The 13,499-nt window shown below is 39.5% G+C and overlaps 1 protein-coding gene across 1 annotated transcript in view; it reads right to left on the minus strand.

Moving 5' to 3' along the window:
* Window positions 1-284: 284 nt before the first annotated feature.
* The window catches only part of LOC125347930 (methylsterol monooxygenase 1-like), a 62,708-nt gene continuing 49,493 nt past the window's right edge, over window positions 285-13,499 (minus strand). Inside the window, exon 4 of the mRNA XM_048340868.1 lies at window positions 285-1,518. Within this exon, the coding sequence (XP_048196825.1) occupies window positions 1,081-1,518 (438 nt within the window). The 3' untranslated portion in view covers window positions 285-1,080. The remainder of the gene's footprint in view (window positions 1,519-13,499) is intronic.

The raw sequence follows: 13,499 nt of genomic DNA on the forward strand, positions 1-13,499 counted from the left end.
TTATTTTCTCTGCCCTGCTTAAAGAATCTTGTCATGAATCGTTTATATTTAGGTGAATCAGAATGCCACGTTATAAGATGAAAAGCATACCCAGGGATTTATGTTATTTATTAATGGTCACAATGACATATGGAATATTCTCGATCCCTAAAGATCAACTAAACATTATTGAGCAAATTTCATGCTTTGAAAAGCCACTGAAATTATATTTTTTATAGAACAATAATTTAATGACTCGCATTTTTCCTTATAAGAATAAAAGGTGACAGCATATGTTTCAAAACTGGAAATCAGATAGACAAAAATCACATTTATTTAAAGAGCTCAAAGTGCAAATACAGGACACCAGTTCACAAATGTTCAGGTTCTAGCTCTAAGTTTTAATGAAAACCTGATATACAAAAATGAAAGGGTAAATAGCAGAAAAGCGCCTCAATACCAAAAAAAAAAAAAAAAAAAGATCCAAGTCTTTGAAAAACATTTAAGCTAAAATACTTCATTTTCACCGAGTCAGAAATCTTGAATTTATAGATGCTGGTAGCGCATTACACTTGAAAATGATTCTCCATTGAGAGGATCACCCTAGCACTCATTCGGTCAGCTCCGACAGAGTGGAAGGTTTTGGTATTGGTTATTCCTGACCTCACAACTCCAATCCTCCACTGTATTGGTTGATGTGATTTAACTCATGATATTTTTGTTTTAGGCAAATTGTAAAAAATATTTGAAGTCAAATACAAGACCAGTATCATTACTGCCAGTTTTCTGAAATCACCAGATTTAAGGACTAATGCTAACTTCTGGCAGTATTGGGGGGAAAGAGTAATACTTTTTCCATTGCTTCAAACCTTTTCATAAGGTTAGTAGCATGGCCTTTAAAACTCCCTCACGAAAACTGTGCTCAAAGGCACTCCTACACATACAGAACTCGTAGAAGTAGGAAAAGCCCCAGGAAGAAGGTTGTTACTGTTCCCTGTCGCTTAGCAGCCAAGCCACATGCTTATTTCTGCTCTCCAGAAGCAATGTTAGCTACTAGCTTCATTTCAGGGGAATGTGTGTCTTTGGGAAGGCTTTAAAGAGTTAGTTCATCTTTTTCCTAGACTTCATCTTTTCATTACAGGCGTTAAACTGAGCATCGGTTCCCAAGAGTGAATCCCACCAGGTAAACGTGGGTGCGTAGTTTCCAACGAAATTCATGTGGTGGAAATCATGGTGGCAGGCGCCGGTGTAGAAGGGGATGAGGTGGAGGGGATTGAGAGGAATATCATAGCCACTGTGCATATCACTGATTTCTATCAAACGCATGGTCACCCACACCCACAGGAGAATCACACGACTACACAGCAACACGATTCCAAGGAAGAAGCCAGTTCCGAGAATCAGCGTTTCCAGGGGGTGTGCGTACTGGGCCTCCAAGCTGAACGGAGCCTGAAATTCATAATGAACTTTATGAATGTATTTGTATATACTTCTGTGGTGTAGGAGCCTGTGCAGGAAGTAATACCAGGAATATAGATTCTTTATTCATTCTTTTCTAATAAGGCTACATATCTTGAGCCATGAAAGAATTATCTCACTAATAGAGACATTTTGACCAATATTGCACAATAAGCAGTATTCTGAGCAACCCAAATGGCTTTGGTTCACTCTGGAATAGAAAAGAAAACTTTGAAGCCAGGTGCTGGTAGCTCACACCTATAGTCCTAGCTACTCAGAAGACTGGGATCTAATTATCAAGCTTTGAAGCTAGCCTAGGCAAACAAATCCATGAAACTTTTATCTCCAATTCACCAGCAAACAGCCAGCCCCAAAACATGGCTCAAAGGACAGAGTGCCAGTCTTAAGCAAAAAAGATAAGAGCACATAGATTAAGTAAGTGACTAAATAAATAATAAACAAACAAATAAAATTTGACCAAACTCTGTTTATTTGGAAAATGATAACAAAAGTCACAAGACCTGCCTGTTAGAAACACTCTTCCTCTGAAGACAGATGTCTGTCTTGCTTTGAATGAGGCAGTTCCATGTTATTCTAAGAACTCAAGTTGCAGAAAATCTCTAAAGAAAATATTCGACATTAATCCATAAACATGGGACAAAAAAGTTGGTCATATCCAGGAAATGTCATGAGAGTAGTTATTATAGGAATTATTAGACCTCAGGGAAATTGCAGGATTTCTTGGATTCCATTTTGGGGTCTGAGCCAAACGAAGAAAAGTGGATTGGTAACTAGAAAAAGAACTTAACTAACTTTTCTTCTCTAACAATGTTACTACCAAAAAAAAAAAGTTAACGGTTTTTATCACTGTCTTCCTACTTACATTTCTATTTGTCAATGATGGGACACAGCTAAAACTCTGATCTACCTAATCTATTTGTGAAAGTATGTCAGAATTATACTTTTGTCTATCAAGATTCCAACTCTAACATTTACTTTAACGGTCCCTGGCTTAGCCTTTCTACTTCAATTCTTCTACAACTTCTGTTCTTCTACAAACTCTGTTGGCTTGTTTTGACCATCCTGTGAGCTATTCCCACCAACCAGAATAGCCTGGCAGGTGTCCAGTCTATTCAAGAAGCTAATGCTTACTCATCTCTTAGAATTCAGCTCAGAACTACTGATGTGGACAGCCTCCTCCAGTTCCCTCAACTCCCATCAAGAGGTCATTCCCCTTCTCTGCTCCATAAATAGCCCATGGTCACCCCTCCCACAGACCTCGTACTGAGTCACATGCATCCATCACTGTGTCCAGTACAACCACTGGACTGTGGGTTCTTGGAGGCCTAAGATGTGTTTATGACTCTGAGATCCCCAAAATATCATGCCTGTCACCTAATCATCACTAAGAGGATTGTGCAATGGATACATGAGTGAACATGATTCAGTAAATAAGCCAACCGTACTACCCCAGGTAGGTGCATCATAGTTTTCTTTCATGAAGGATTTCTGGACTTCCAATCTTGTCCCCATTCCCCATTATCTTTACCACTCTGTCACCATAATCTCTTTACTTTCTTTCTTTGTTTTTGGGTGGGTTTTTTTTTCTGCTTTGTTGGTACTGGTATTTGGGCTTGAACTCAGGGTTTGGCCCCCAGGGGGGAGGGCACTATCCCTTAGCGTTTTCACTCTAGGCTGGAGCTTTACCACTTGAGCCACAGCTCCAACCTTTTGTTGGTTAACTGGAAATAAAAGTCTCCTCCACTTTCCTGTTTGGGCTAGCTTTGTACTGTGGCCCTCAGATCTCAGCCTCCTGAATAGCTAGGATTATAGGCATGAACCACTGATGCTTGGTGGCCAAACTCTCTTTCTGAATAAAACTATTGAGCACATGGCTCATCATAATGTAGCCTGGGTTACTTCTCCAGAGTGTTCTCCCATACTAGGCGACAGCCACGTTTACCCATTTGCAGTTCCCAGGACACAGTGTGTCCATTCTTACACAGTCATGCACACAGGAAGCCCTCAGTCAACGTTTGTTTAACAGATGGGAAAGGTCAACTATGTCGCAATTATGCTAAAGCTCGTCAGTTGCAACCAAATTGGGGAAAAGAAAATCTTAGGTCCTTTAGGGTCAAAACCTACTATATGTCAGGCATTAAGGTAGGTACATACAGGATATTTTATATTCCAAACCAGCTTATATTTATATAAAAATGCATTTAACTGAAATAAGCACTTTGTGAGATATTTAACCCATTATGTGCTATGAGTGTTATTGAAGTTCTGCTCTGCTCTAATGTGATTGAGTTGTTAATGCACACTTTTGGAAAAACACCTTTCTAGAAAATGGGATATTAAATGGACTAGGGAAGTGAAAAGGACTGTTGGGCAGCACAAAGAGACCCCTTGAGGTTAACAATGATAATTTAGCACAAGCATAGTCTTTCTGGCTATAAGTTGCTTGTGTGTGTGTGTGTGTGTGTGTGTGTGTGTGTGTGTGTGTGCTGGTGCTCAAACTTGGACTCAGGACCTTGCACTGTCACTTGGCTTTTTCACTCACCACTGTTGCTCTATCACTTGAGCCACACCTAAATTCTGGATTTTTGCTAACTAATTTAGTTAATCTTGGATACGAGATTCTCTTTATCTGGCTTTAAACTGTGAGCCTCAGATTTCTGCCTCCTGAGTAGCTAGGATCATAGGCATGAGCTGTTGGTGCCAGGCATGGCTGTAAGTTTTCATCTGGCCTTGTTCAGCTACAAAGAGGCAAGCATGGAATAGGAGGAGAATTAGATTTAACTAGGAGTGGGGTATTTCCAAGGACCTGGGATGAAGGGCAAAGGAGAATATGAAATTATGTCATTGCAGGAAAACAGATGGAACTGAAGATCATTAGAGTTAAATAAAATAAATCAGACTCAAGAGAATTATCACATAATTTCCTATGTGGAATTTAATGGGGGGAAAAAGGACATGATAGAATAAGGGGGACAACTAGGGATGGAGAAGAGAATGGAGAAGGGAATAGAAAGGGTAACAGAGGGGATGGATATGCCAAAATACAGGGAGAGAGAGAGAGAGAGAGAGAGAGAGAGAGAGAGAGAGAGATAAAGAGAGTGTGTGTGTGTGTGTGTGTGCATGTGTGTGTAGGCCATAATAAAATCTCTCTTTGTTCATTAACCTATGCTAATAAAAATAATACCAAATATGTAATTGATTTCCGATAAAGCAATAGGGGAGTTCACAAAGGAAAATGAAAAGAGAAAAGGTGATGGAGTCAACAGACTGAAAAGCTAGGAAAATGAAGAGAGGAAGTCAGGGAGAATGAGCTAGAAAGACAGACCAACATCTGAGTACCCTGGATACTGTTTATACAGGTATTAGAACTGGGAAAGGGAGAGGGAATACCAAAATCGAGAGACAAAGAACAAAAAGACAAACCATTCAAAAAGCAACACTTACAGAACCATTTGGTGTAAACCAACTGCACAACTCTTGGGGGAAGAGGGGAAGGGGGTGGGGGGAGGGGGAAATGAGGGAGGAGGTAACAAGTAGAACAAGAAATGTACTCATTGCCTTTCATATGAATCTGTAACCCCTCTGGATCACAGTTTGACAATAAAGAAAAAAATTAAAAGACAGAGCAAGTAGGAAGGTACATGCCAGAAACAGAGTTCATGTACTGTCCTGGTTAAACACTAGAGCAAAGGGTGGGAGTGGATGGCTAAGGTCAGGTAGAGGGCAACGACCAGGAAGGAAAAGGAGATTAAAGAACCTGGAGCCTCTGGTGTTGAAAGAATCATCTGAGTACTAAAAAAAAAAAAAAAAAAAAAAAAAAGAAAAGAAAAGAAAAATGGTTATGGGAGTTTTGGGGAGCCAGGAGTCAGTTTTGAGTGAGCCAGGAGCTAAAAATATGAAAGAGGGGGGAACTAAAGGAGATGATTGCAACAGGAATGTTTGTGCAATCGTCTGCAGGCCCGGACTTCGACGCAGGATGACGGGTGGTAAGAGGGGGAGTGGCCAGGTAGAGGAGATCCAAGATTGGGAGGGGGTGGAGCCACGCACCTTGTGCCAATGCAGCAGGGAAGCAGGTTCCTTAAAGTGAAAAATAAAAAGATATTCCAAGAAGAGGAGAAGGATCTAGGAATTTTGTAAGTGACAACTTTTGTCAGTAATCTGGGCCAGGTTACTTTGTAGATCATAGGTGACTGGACATTTAGTGAGCAGAGGATTTTCTACAAACAGGTCAAGAAATAGAAAGCTAAATCAGATCATTTAAAATCTATACTCTTCCCTTACATGAATGTCAGGCTCTGTGAACTAAGTGATATGGAAAGATGCTTTGATTCTTTTTCCTTATAAAGTAGCATGGATCTCGTCCCATTCTTTATCACCATTTTTTGGTCTGTTTTTACTTTTTTTTTTCTTTTTTGAATATTGTTATTATCGTTAGTTGTACAAAGGAGTTGCTAGTCACCAAATCATTTAAAAAATACAGTGCATCTTGATCAATGTCACTACTTTCAACTTTCTTACCCATCCCTTCCCTCATTTTTCCCAATGTTTAGATTATATATTGAATTTTTGCCACTTAACAAAGCAGTTTATCCATACAGTGCATCTTGCCCTGTTCAGTAGTTGTATAAAGGAGTTTCAATTCAACATATCAGTTAATGAGTACAGTGTATGTTGGTCAACAATGTCCTTCCAATCCTTCTCCCTCATCTAGCCCAACCTCACCTATCCCCTCTAGACATTTCTATTTATTTATTTATTTGTATTTTTTATGTTTGGGTCCCAGTTCTGGGGCTTGAGCTTGGGAACTAGGCCCTGAGCTTGTTTGTTCAAAGATTAAGCTCTACCACATAAACCATACTTCCATGTCCAGATTTGGGGTGGTTAATTGGAGATAAGAGTCTCACAGATTTTTCTGCCTGGAATTGCTTCAAACCACAATACTGAGGTCTCCGCCACCTCTGTAGCTAGGATTACAGGCATGAACCACTGGTGCCTGGCAAGACATCTCTATTCTAAACAGATTTTTCTCATTCCTTAACATTTTTAGTTTAAGGATGTGTGTGTGTGTGTGTGTGTGTGTGTGTTTAACCCAGAAACAAGTATGATATGTGTGGCAGTCTAGTTGAATTCCATACAAATGAGAAACTTTGTTTGACATGCTAAAAAGTCATTCATCAAATACAACCACTACACTAAAAAGGTTGAAGTTCTGTGTCAATTAATACACTTCAAAGAAAAACAAAACTGATGAAAAATTTATGAAAATGTCTATGTTAAAACTTTTGCTTTTGGCAACTAACAAAATGCAACTTGGGTACCACCCACTGGACATTTTGTATTACTGCAGTATTACCCTTCAATGGCAAGTAACAGAATTTTTGTTGTTCATTCATTATTATAACCTACTAGTAAATACTATTTATTTATTGTCTTCTACTTCTCAGACATATTTATAGGCTGAATACTATAGTTTCAAGAACTTAGTAAACAAAAAGTAAAACAACAGCTTCACTTGAAAGTAGTTAAAAATTGCAATTTCTAGACAGACACATTTAGCTCTGACAGCAATAAAAATCATCATTTCACATATCTGCTATTCTTTTGCTTATAAAATGGCTTTATGGCTCCACTGTATGTTTGTAAGCTTTAAACTTTAATTTAATGCTATCATGCAGCATATGTTTGGGGAATGGCTTCCCTTTCCACTTTGAATTATCTTGCTAAAGTTCTTTCTATAGTCTAGCTCCTGTGTTTTAGCTCCTTTACAGTGCTCTGTGGCAGGAAGTACCAAGGTTCATTGACCCACTCCCCCCTTACACTGATGAACATTTATATTATTTCCACAGTGCCTTGCTGTAAGTATTACTGCTGTGCTTTACATACATAAAAGATGCTCCTAGACATACAACTATGGAGAGAGTTTAGGAATCACAGATATGAAAATGGTCAGCCTTTTTTAGATTATGGCCAGGTATCATTTAAAATGGCAACAACAAATTATGCTCCTTGCATAAATGTTTACTGGATCATTGAAAAACCAAATATTTTCAGATTTCTAAGTTTGGGAAGTTAAACCGGGTAGCGATGCCTCACACCTGTAATCCTTGCTACCCAGGAGGCTGGGACCTGAGGATTGTGATTAGAAGTCAGCCCAGGCAGGAAAATCTTTAAGACTCTTTCTCCCTCACCAAAAAGCTAGAAATGGAGGTATGGCTCAAGTGGTAGAGTGTTACCCTTGAGCAAAAAAGTTCAGGGACAATGCCAAGGCCCTGAGTTCAAGCCCCTGGATCAGCACACACACACACAAAACAGAGGAAGTTAAGCCAATGAAAAGTGGTGCTTAGTGGCCTTGATGGGTTAGAAATGATGTCATCTACATCAACATGGCTTTCCTGCCCACATGTCCATCTCATGTGTGCAATATTGCTTCCTGTTTTCCCTCCATTCTTACATTATGCCATTTATACTTTCCTTATTGCCGAAGTTCCCACTGCACTCTTCTTTATTTTTCTTGTTCTTTATTTTTCTTATTTTACAATCATTTAAACTTAGGACATGTTGAGAGAAAAATACATAACATTTCCATTCATATTCTTCAGCCCTATTCCACAGCAATTAACATTTCATCTTATATGTCTTATCATTCTCATTCACTTACCGTCCCACCCCTGCCCTACTTCTTGTTCATGAATGAATTGTTCTCTGATCCTGAGAGTAGGTTTCAAACATTAATGTTACAGTTATCCACACGTTACTGTGTAGTTCCTAAAAACAAAGATGCCCTTCTACAAAGGCAAATACAACGATCAAAAATCAAGACACAGGGGCTGGGAATATGACCTAGTGGCAAGAGTGCTTGCCTTGTATACATGAAGCCCTGGGTTCAATTCCCCAGCACCACATATATAGAAAACGACCAGAAGTGGTGCTGTGGCTTAAGTGGCAGAGTGCTAGCCTTGAGCAAAAAAAGAAGCCAGGGACAGTGCTCAGGCCCTGAGTCTCAATCTCCAGGATTGGCCACAAAAAAAGTGATAGTGAGCTAGCTTTGAGCAAAAAGCTCAGGGACAGAGCCTAGGCCAAGTTCAAGCCCCACAACCAGTAACAACAACAACACAAAATCAAGGGATAACACTGATGCAATTCTATAAAACTCATGCTCTCCATTCAGATTTTCTCAATTACTCTTTTCCTGGCCTAAGATGTAACCTATGGTTACATAGTAAACAATCCTGTAAGTGATTTTTATGCCTTTTATCAGTCCCCTTCCGCCTAGAATAGGTCATCTGTCTATTTTTTTTTGGGGGGGGGGGTCAGTCATGGGGCTTGAACTCTGGGCCTGGGCACTCTGTCTTATCTTTTATGGCCTCAATTTTTGTTTAAGTACAGGTGATTACTTTATGGAATATCGTTGCTTGGAATTGCTTACTCATAACTTATAGGAAATCATGCATTTGGGGCCCCAGAACACCACAGAAGTGATGAGGTAAACGTGATGTTCATTTGTCACATTATGGATGAAGTTAACAATTATTACCTGGTTAATTTAGTATATGCAAATTTTCTCTACTATAGGGTTACATAATAAGAATTTGAGCTTATTAATACAATCATACATGGATAGTGGATTTGCATTTGCATGTTATTATCTCACTGTCTTAGTCACCATAGTCTCCTATTAGTTGTGATATCTATACTCCCCAAGTATCCTAGCTATTTTTGATCCTTCCATACAAGTTGCAAAATAAGCTTAGAAAGTTGTAGGATTTTGTTTCAATTATACTGAATCAATAATTCAAATTGGAGAGAGATCAGGCATATGATACTTTTTTTCTATGAACATGAAGTAACTCTCCATTAATTCAATTACTCTTCTACATTTCTTAATGATGAGTGATGTTTTCCCTGTGAAAATCTTGAAATAATATTCCCAAGGCATTTGAACTATTGGTTTCATGAGCTAAAGGTCTAAGAATTAGGGCAGAAAGAAGGATAATTGTTTTATATATTTAAAACTGGAATTGATCCCACACTAGACTGGGCTTGGTTCAGCTCAACTTGAATATTAAATAGTGAATAACTGTCCTTAATATGTATTTAAGACTGGCAGTGAAATATATTTGGCTCTTGATACCTCAAGTAGAACTGATGCTCCACTACTTCTTCCACTTCCTCTGACATGTAATCAGTGTTTATTCTTGTTCCCGGAGAGAAAGCAAAAGAGCCCATGGCTACAATTCTATTGTCCTAAATGAGAGATACCAGTAGAGGCAGTATGGATCAAAAAGGACTGTGGGAGGAAACCAGGAGGAGGGTGGGGAAAGATGTATCAGAAACAAAATAAGACTTAGGAGGAAAGACCTTTGAATAGTTAGTCAAAAAGTAATGCACCGGGCTGGGAATGTGGCTTAGTGGTAGAGTGCTTGCCTTGCTTGCATAAAGCCCTGGGTTTGATTCCTCAGCACCACATAAACAGAAAAAGCCAGAAGTGGCTCCGTGGCTCAAGAGGTAGAGTGCTAGCCTAGAGCAAAAAGAAGACAGGGACAGTGCCCAGGCCCTGAGTTCAAGCCCCAGGACTGGCAAAAGGAAAAAAAAAAGTAATGCATCATGGTTCTCTTGCTACCAATCAACCCAATGATAAATTGCCACCAGCAGGTGACCCACCAACACCAAGAAACAAGAAGGAAAAACTCCTCTGGTTTGGGTTGCTACCAATTACCCATGAAAGCCAAAGGTCAAAATAAGTTTTATGCAAAATGTTTCAAGAAAGAAAGTAAAAGCCGTACTAGTGGGTATAAATTTGACAGCAACTAGCCCATGGTCATACAAGAACAGAGTATCCAGGATTCGTTCAGAGGGGAACATTCCTTGAGGGCCAGTACTACCTGCTTGCTTATGACTTGGTTTGATTCAAGGACAGAACCTTATAAAAGCAGAGAAACCAAAGCATCCTGGCACTTCTTTAAAGAGGGTCATTAAGACTACAGTGTTATATTTCCTGGTAGGAATAGGTGGGCAATGTCTAATAAGCAGCTGAGGATAAAGACAGCAAGATGAAAGTCAAGATACCTAGCCAGAACTCCTGCCTTTTATGAAGATCCAGTACACCTTTACACGAGGAAACTGGCAGAGGACGTTTCCCCTGGGCAGGGTATTGCTTCACTCCTAGCATAGTTTTGGGGATCTTCCCATCCAGAAATGAATAAAGAATCAAACTTTAACAATCATTCTTTGGCCTCAATCTTTTCAAAAGTAGCAGTTAGCCATTTTCAACCATAACCGAGAAAATTCAGTGGGAGAGATTGGAAATGTCAAATTTTAAATAGTGCAACTTCCTGATGAACTTTTCAATACAACTTAATTTAAAAAATGTATTCCCAGATAACTAACCAATTACAGAAGCCAATTAAAGGCTGCCATCTAAAATAACTATCTTTTCTTTAGAGTGCTTTATGAGGCTATTCTCTTTGACTCATATTAGATGTGGCACTCATTTTCTATGATAGAAATTCATAGCAACTCTCATACACACCCCTGCCCAGGGTCATAATCTCACTTTGTAACTTGGGATGAATACAGCTTTGTGCTATGTTTTGATTTAGAAACCATCGGGTAATGTCATCTCATTTAGGCTTCTCAAAAGCAGCTGCAATATGGAACAACTACTGTGCCATCAAAAGCTAAATCAAGACATTACAGTCAGTGGAGGAGAAAGAATATAATTAAAATCAGAAAAGGACAAAATAAAAAAGAAAGATAAGAAATCGCAGTGGGTTCAATTTTATTCAAGAACTTGGAAATGATTTGCAGTAGCTACAGCTAATGAAATAGTCACACCTAGTCATATTTTGTGGGATTTTGAAAATAATTATTTGAAGTGTTTTGGGGTTTCTTTTCTTTTGTTTTTTATTAATTTATTTACTTTCCTTATTTATTGTCAAAGTGATGTACAGAGGTTACAGTTTCATATGTTAGGCACTGGATACTTTTCTTGTACTGTTTATTACCTCCTCCCTCATTCCCCCCTCCCTCTTCCCCACTCCCCCCATGAGTTGTTCAGTTGGTTTACACCAAACAGTTTTGCAAGTATTGCTTTTGTAGTCGTTTGTCTTTTTATCCTGTGTCTCTCGATTTTGGTATTCCCTTTCACTTTCCTAGTTCTAATACCAGTATATACAGTTTCCATTGTACTCAGATAAGATATGGTGATAGTGCAGGTACAACCACAGGAAGGGGATACAAGAGGATCATCAACAATAGAAGCTACGGTTTCACATGGCATGTTGAAAGTAATTACAACAGTGACATATCACTCTTTTCCATAACATGGAGTTCATTTCACTTAGCATTATCTTATGCATTCATAAGGGCATAGCTATTGGGCTCTTGTGATCCTCTGCTGTGACTTGCCTAAACCTGTGCTAATTATTCCCTAGGAGGGAGACCATAGAGTCCATGTTTCTTTGGGTCTGGCACACTTCACTTAGTATAATTTTTTCCAAGTCCTTCCATTTCCTTACGAATGGGCAATGTCATTCTTTCTGATAGAGGCATAAAATTCCATTATGTATATGTACCAATATGGCCTAGTGGTAAAAGTACTTGCCTCATGTATACATGAAGCCATGGGTTTGATTCCCCAGCACCACATATATAGAAAAGGCCAGAAGTGGTGCTGTGGCTCAAGTGGCAGAGTGCTAGCCTTGAGCAAAAAAGAAGCCAGGGACAGTGCTCAGGCCCTGAGTCCAAGGCCCAGGACTGACAAAAAAAAAAAAAATCATTTTGTTTTTGCCTGTCTTAGGTAGGGCTTGAATTCAGGGCCTGGCACTGTCCCTGAGCCTCTTTGTGCTCAAGTCTAGTGCTCTACCACTTGTGCCACAGCATGACTTCCAGCTTTTTCTGAGTAGTTTATTGAAGATAAGAGTCTCAGGGATTTCTTGCCTGAGCTCACTTCAAACCCCAAACTCAAATTTCAGCCTCCTGTGTAGCTAGGATTACAGATGAGCCACTGGCATTTGGCTTACAAATCTTGGTGTTTGTGACTAAAAAGAAATTAAAAATTTTTTTTCAGAACTGAGAACCAAACTCAAGGCCTTAGGCAAGTGCTCTCCACTGAGCTAAATCCCCAACCCCGTTTTCTGTTGCTAAATATAAGAATAAGATTGCTTAAACTTGAAAGCTATCTCTTTATACCATTATCAGAACACAGAAAGTTTAATAAACAGCCATCTGACTTGAGACATTTGGTTTTAACTTCATGATCCTTCCAAACTTACTCCCCAATACATTCCACACATGAGAGAACCTTAAAAAAATGTGCTGGCTCTCCTGAACATGTCTACACTTGGAGAAACAAAGTTGCTCTCTTTTCATTAATTTAAATGATGGTTATTTCTTAATCAAAGATTGTTAAGTTCTGATTTCACATATTCTATTTCCAAAGGCTTTGAGCTGCTACCCTGTGAAAGAAACACTTGCCTAGGCTTTGAATTTCTGTTCCGGTCACTGCATTCCCTTTATGGCCTTTAAGCCCAACACTCCAGGGGCTGATGTAGGAAGATCATATGTTTGATGCCACTCTGGACTACAAACTGAGTTCCAGACCAACTTGGGCTACACTGTGAGACCTTATCTCAAATGAAAACAGAGATAGGAGCTGGTGGCTTCCCCTTTAATCTAGCTGCTCAGGAAGCTGAGATCTGAGGATTTCAGTTCAAAGCCAGCCTGGGCAGTAAGGTCTATTAGACTCTATCTCCAATTCACCACCAAAAAGAACTGGAAGTGGAGCTGTGGCTCAAAGTGGTAGAGTGCTAGCCTTGAGTTAAAAGCTCAGGAGCAGAGTCCAGGCTCTGAGTTCAAGCCTCAGGACTGACAGAAAAAGAAAATCAAAAAGAAAGGAAGGGGCTGGGGATATGGCCTAGTGGCAAGAGAGCTTGCCTCGTATACATGAGGCCCTGGGTTCGATTCCCCAGCACCACATATACAGAAAAAGGCCAGAAGTGGCGCTGTGGCTCAAGTGGCAGAGTGCTAGCCTTGAGCAAAAG

The sequence above is a fragment of the Perognathus longimembris genome, chromosome 1, assembly GCF_023159225.1.
Source record: "Perognathus longimembris pacificus isolate PPM17 chromosome 1, ASM2315922v1, whole genome shotgun sequence".
Lineage (NCBI taxonomy): Eukaryota > Metazoa > Chordata > Mammalia > Rodentia > Heteromyidae > Perognathus > Perognathus longimembris.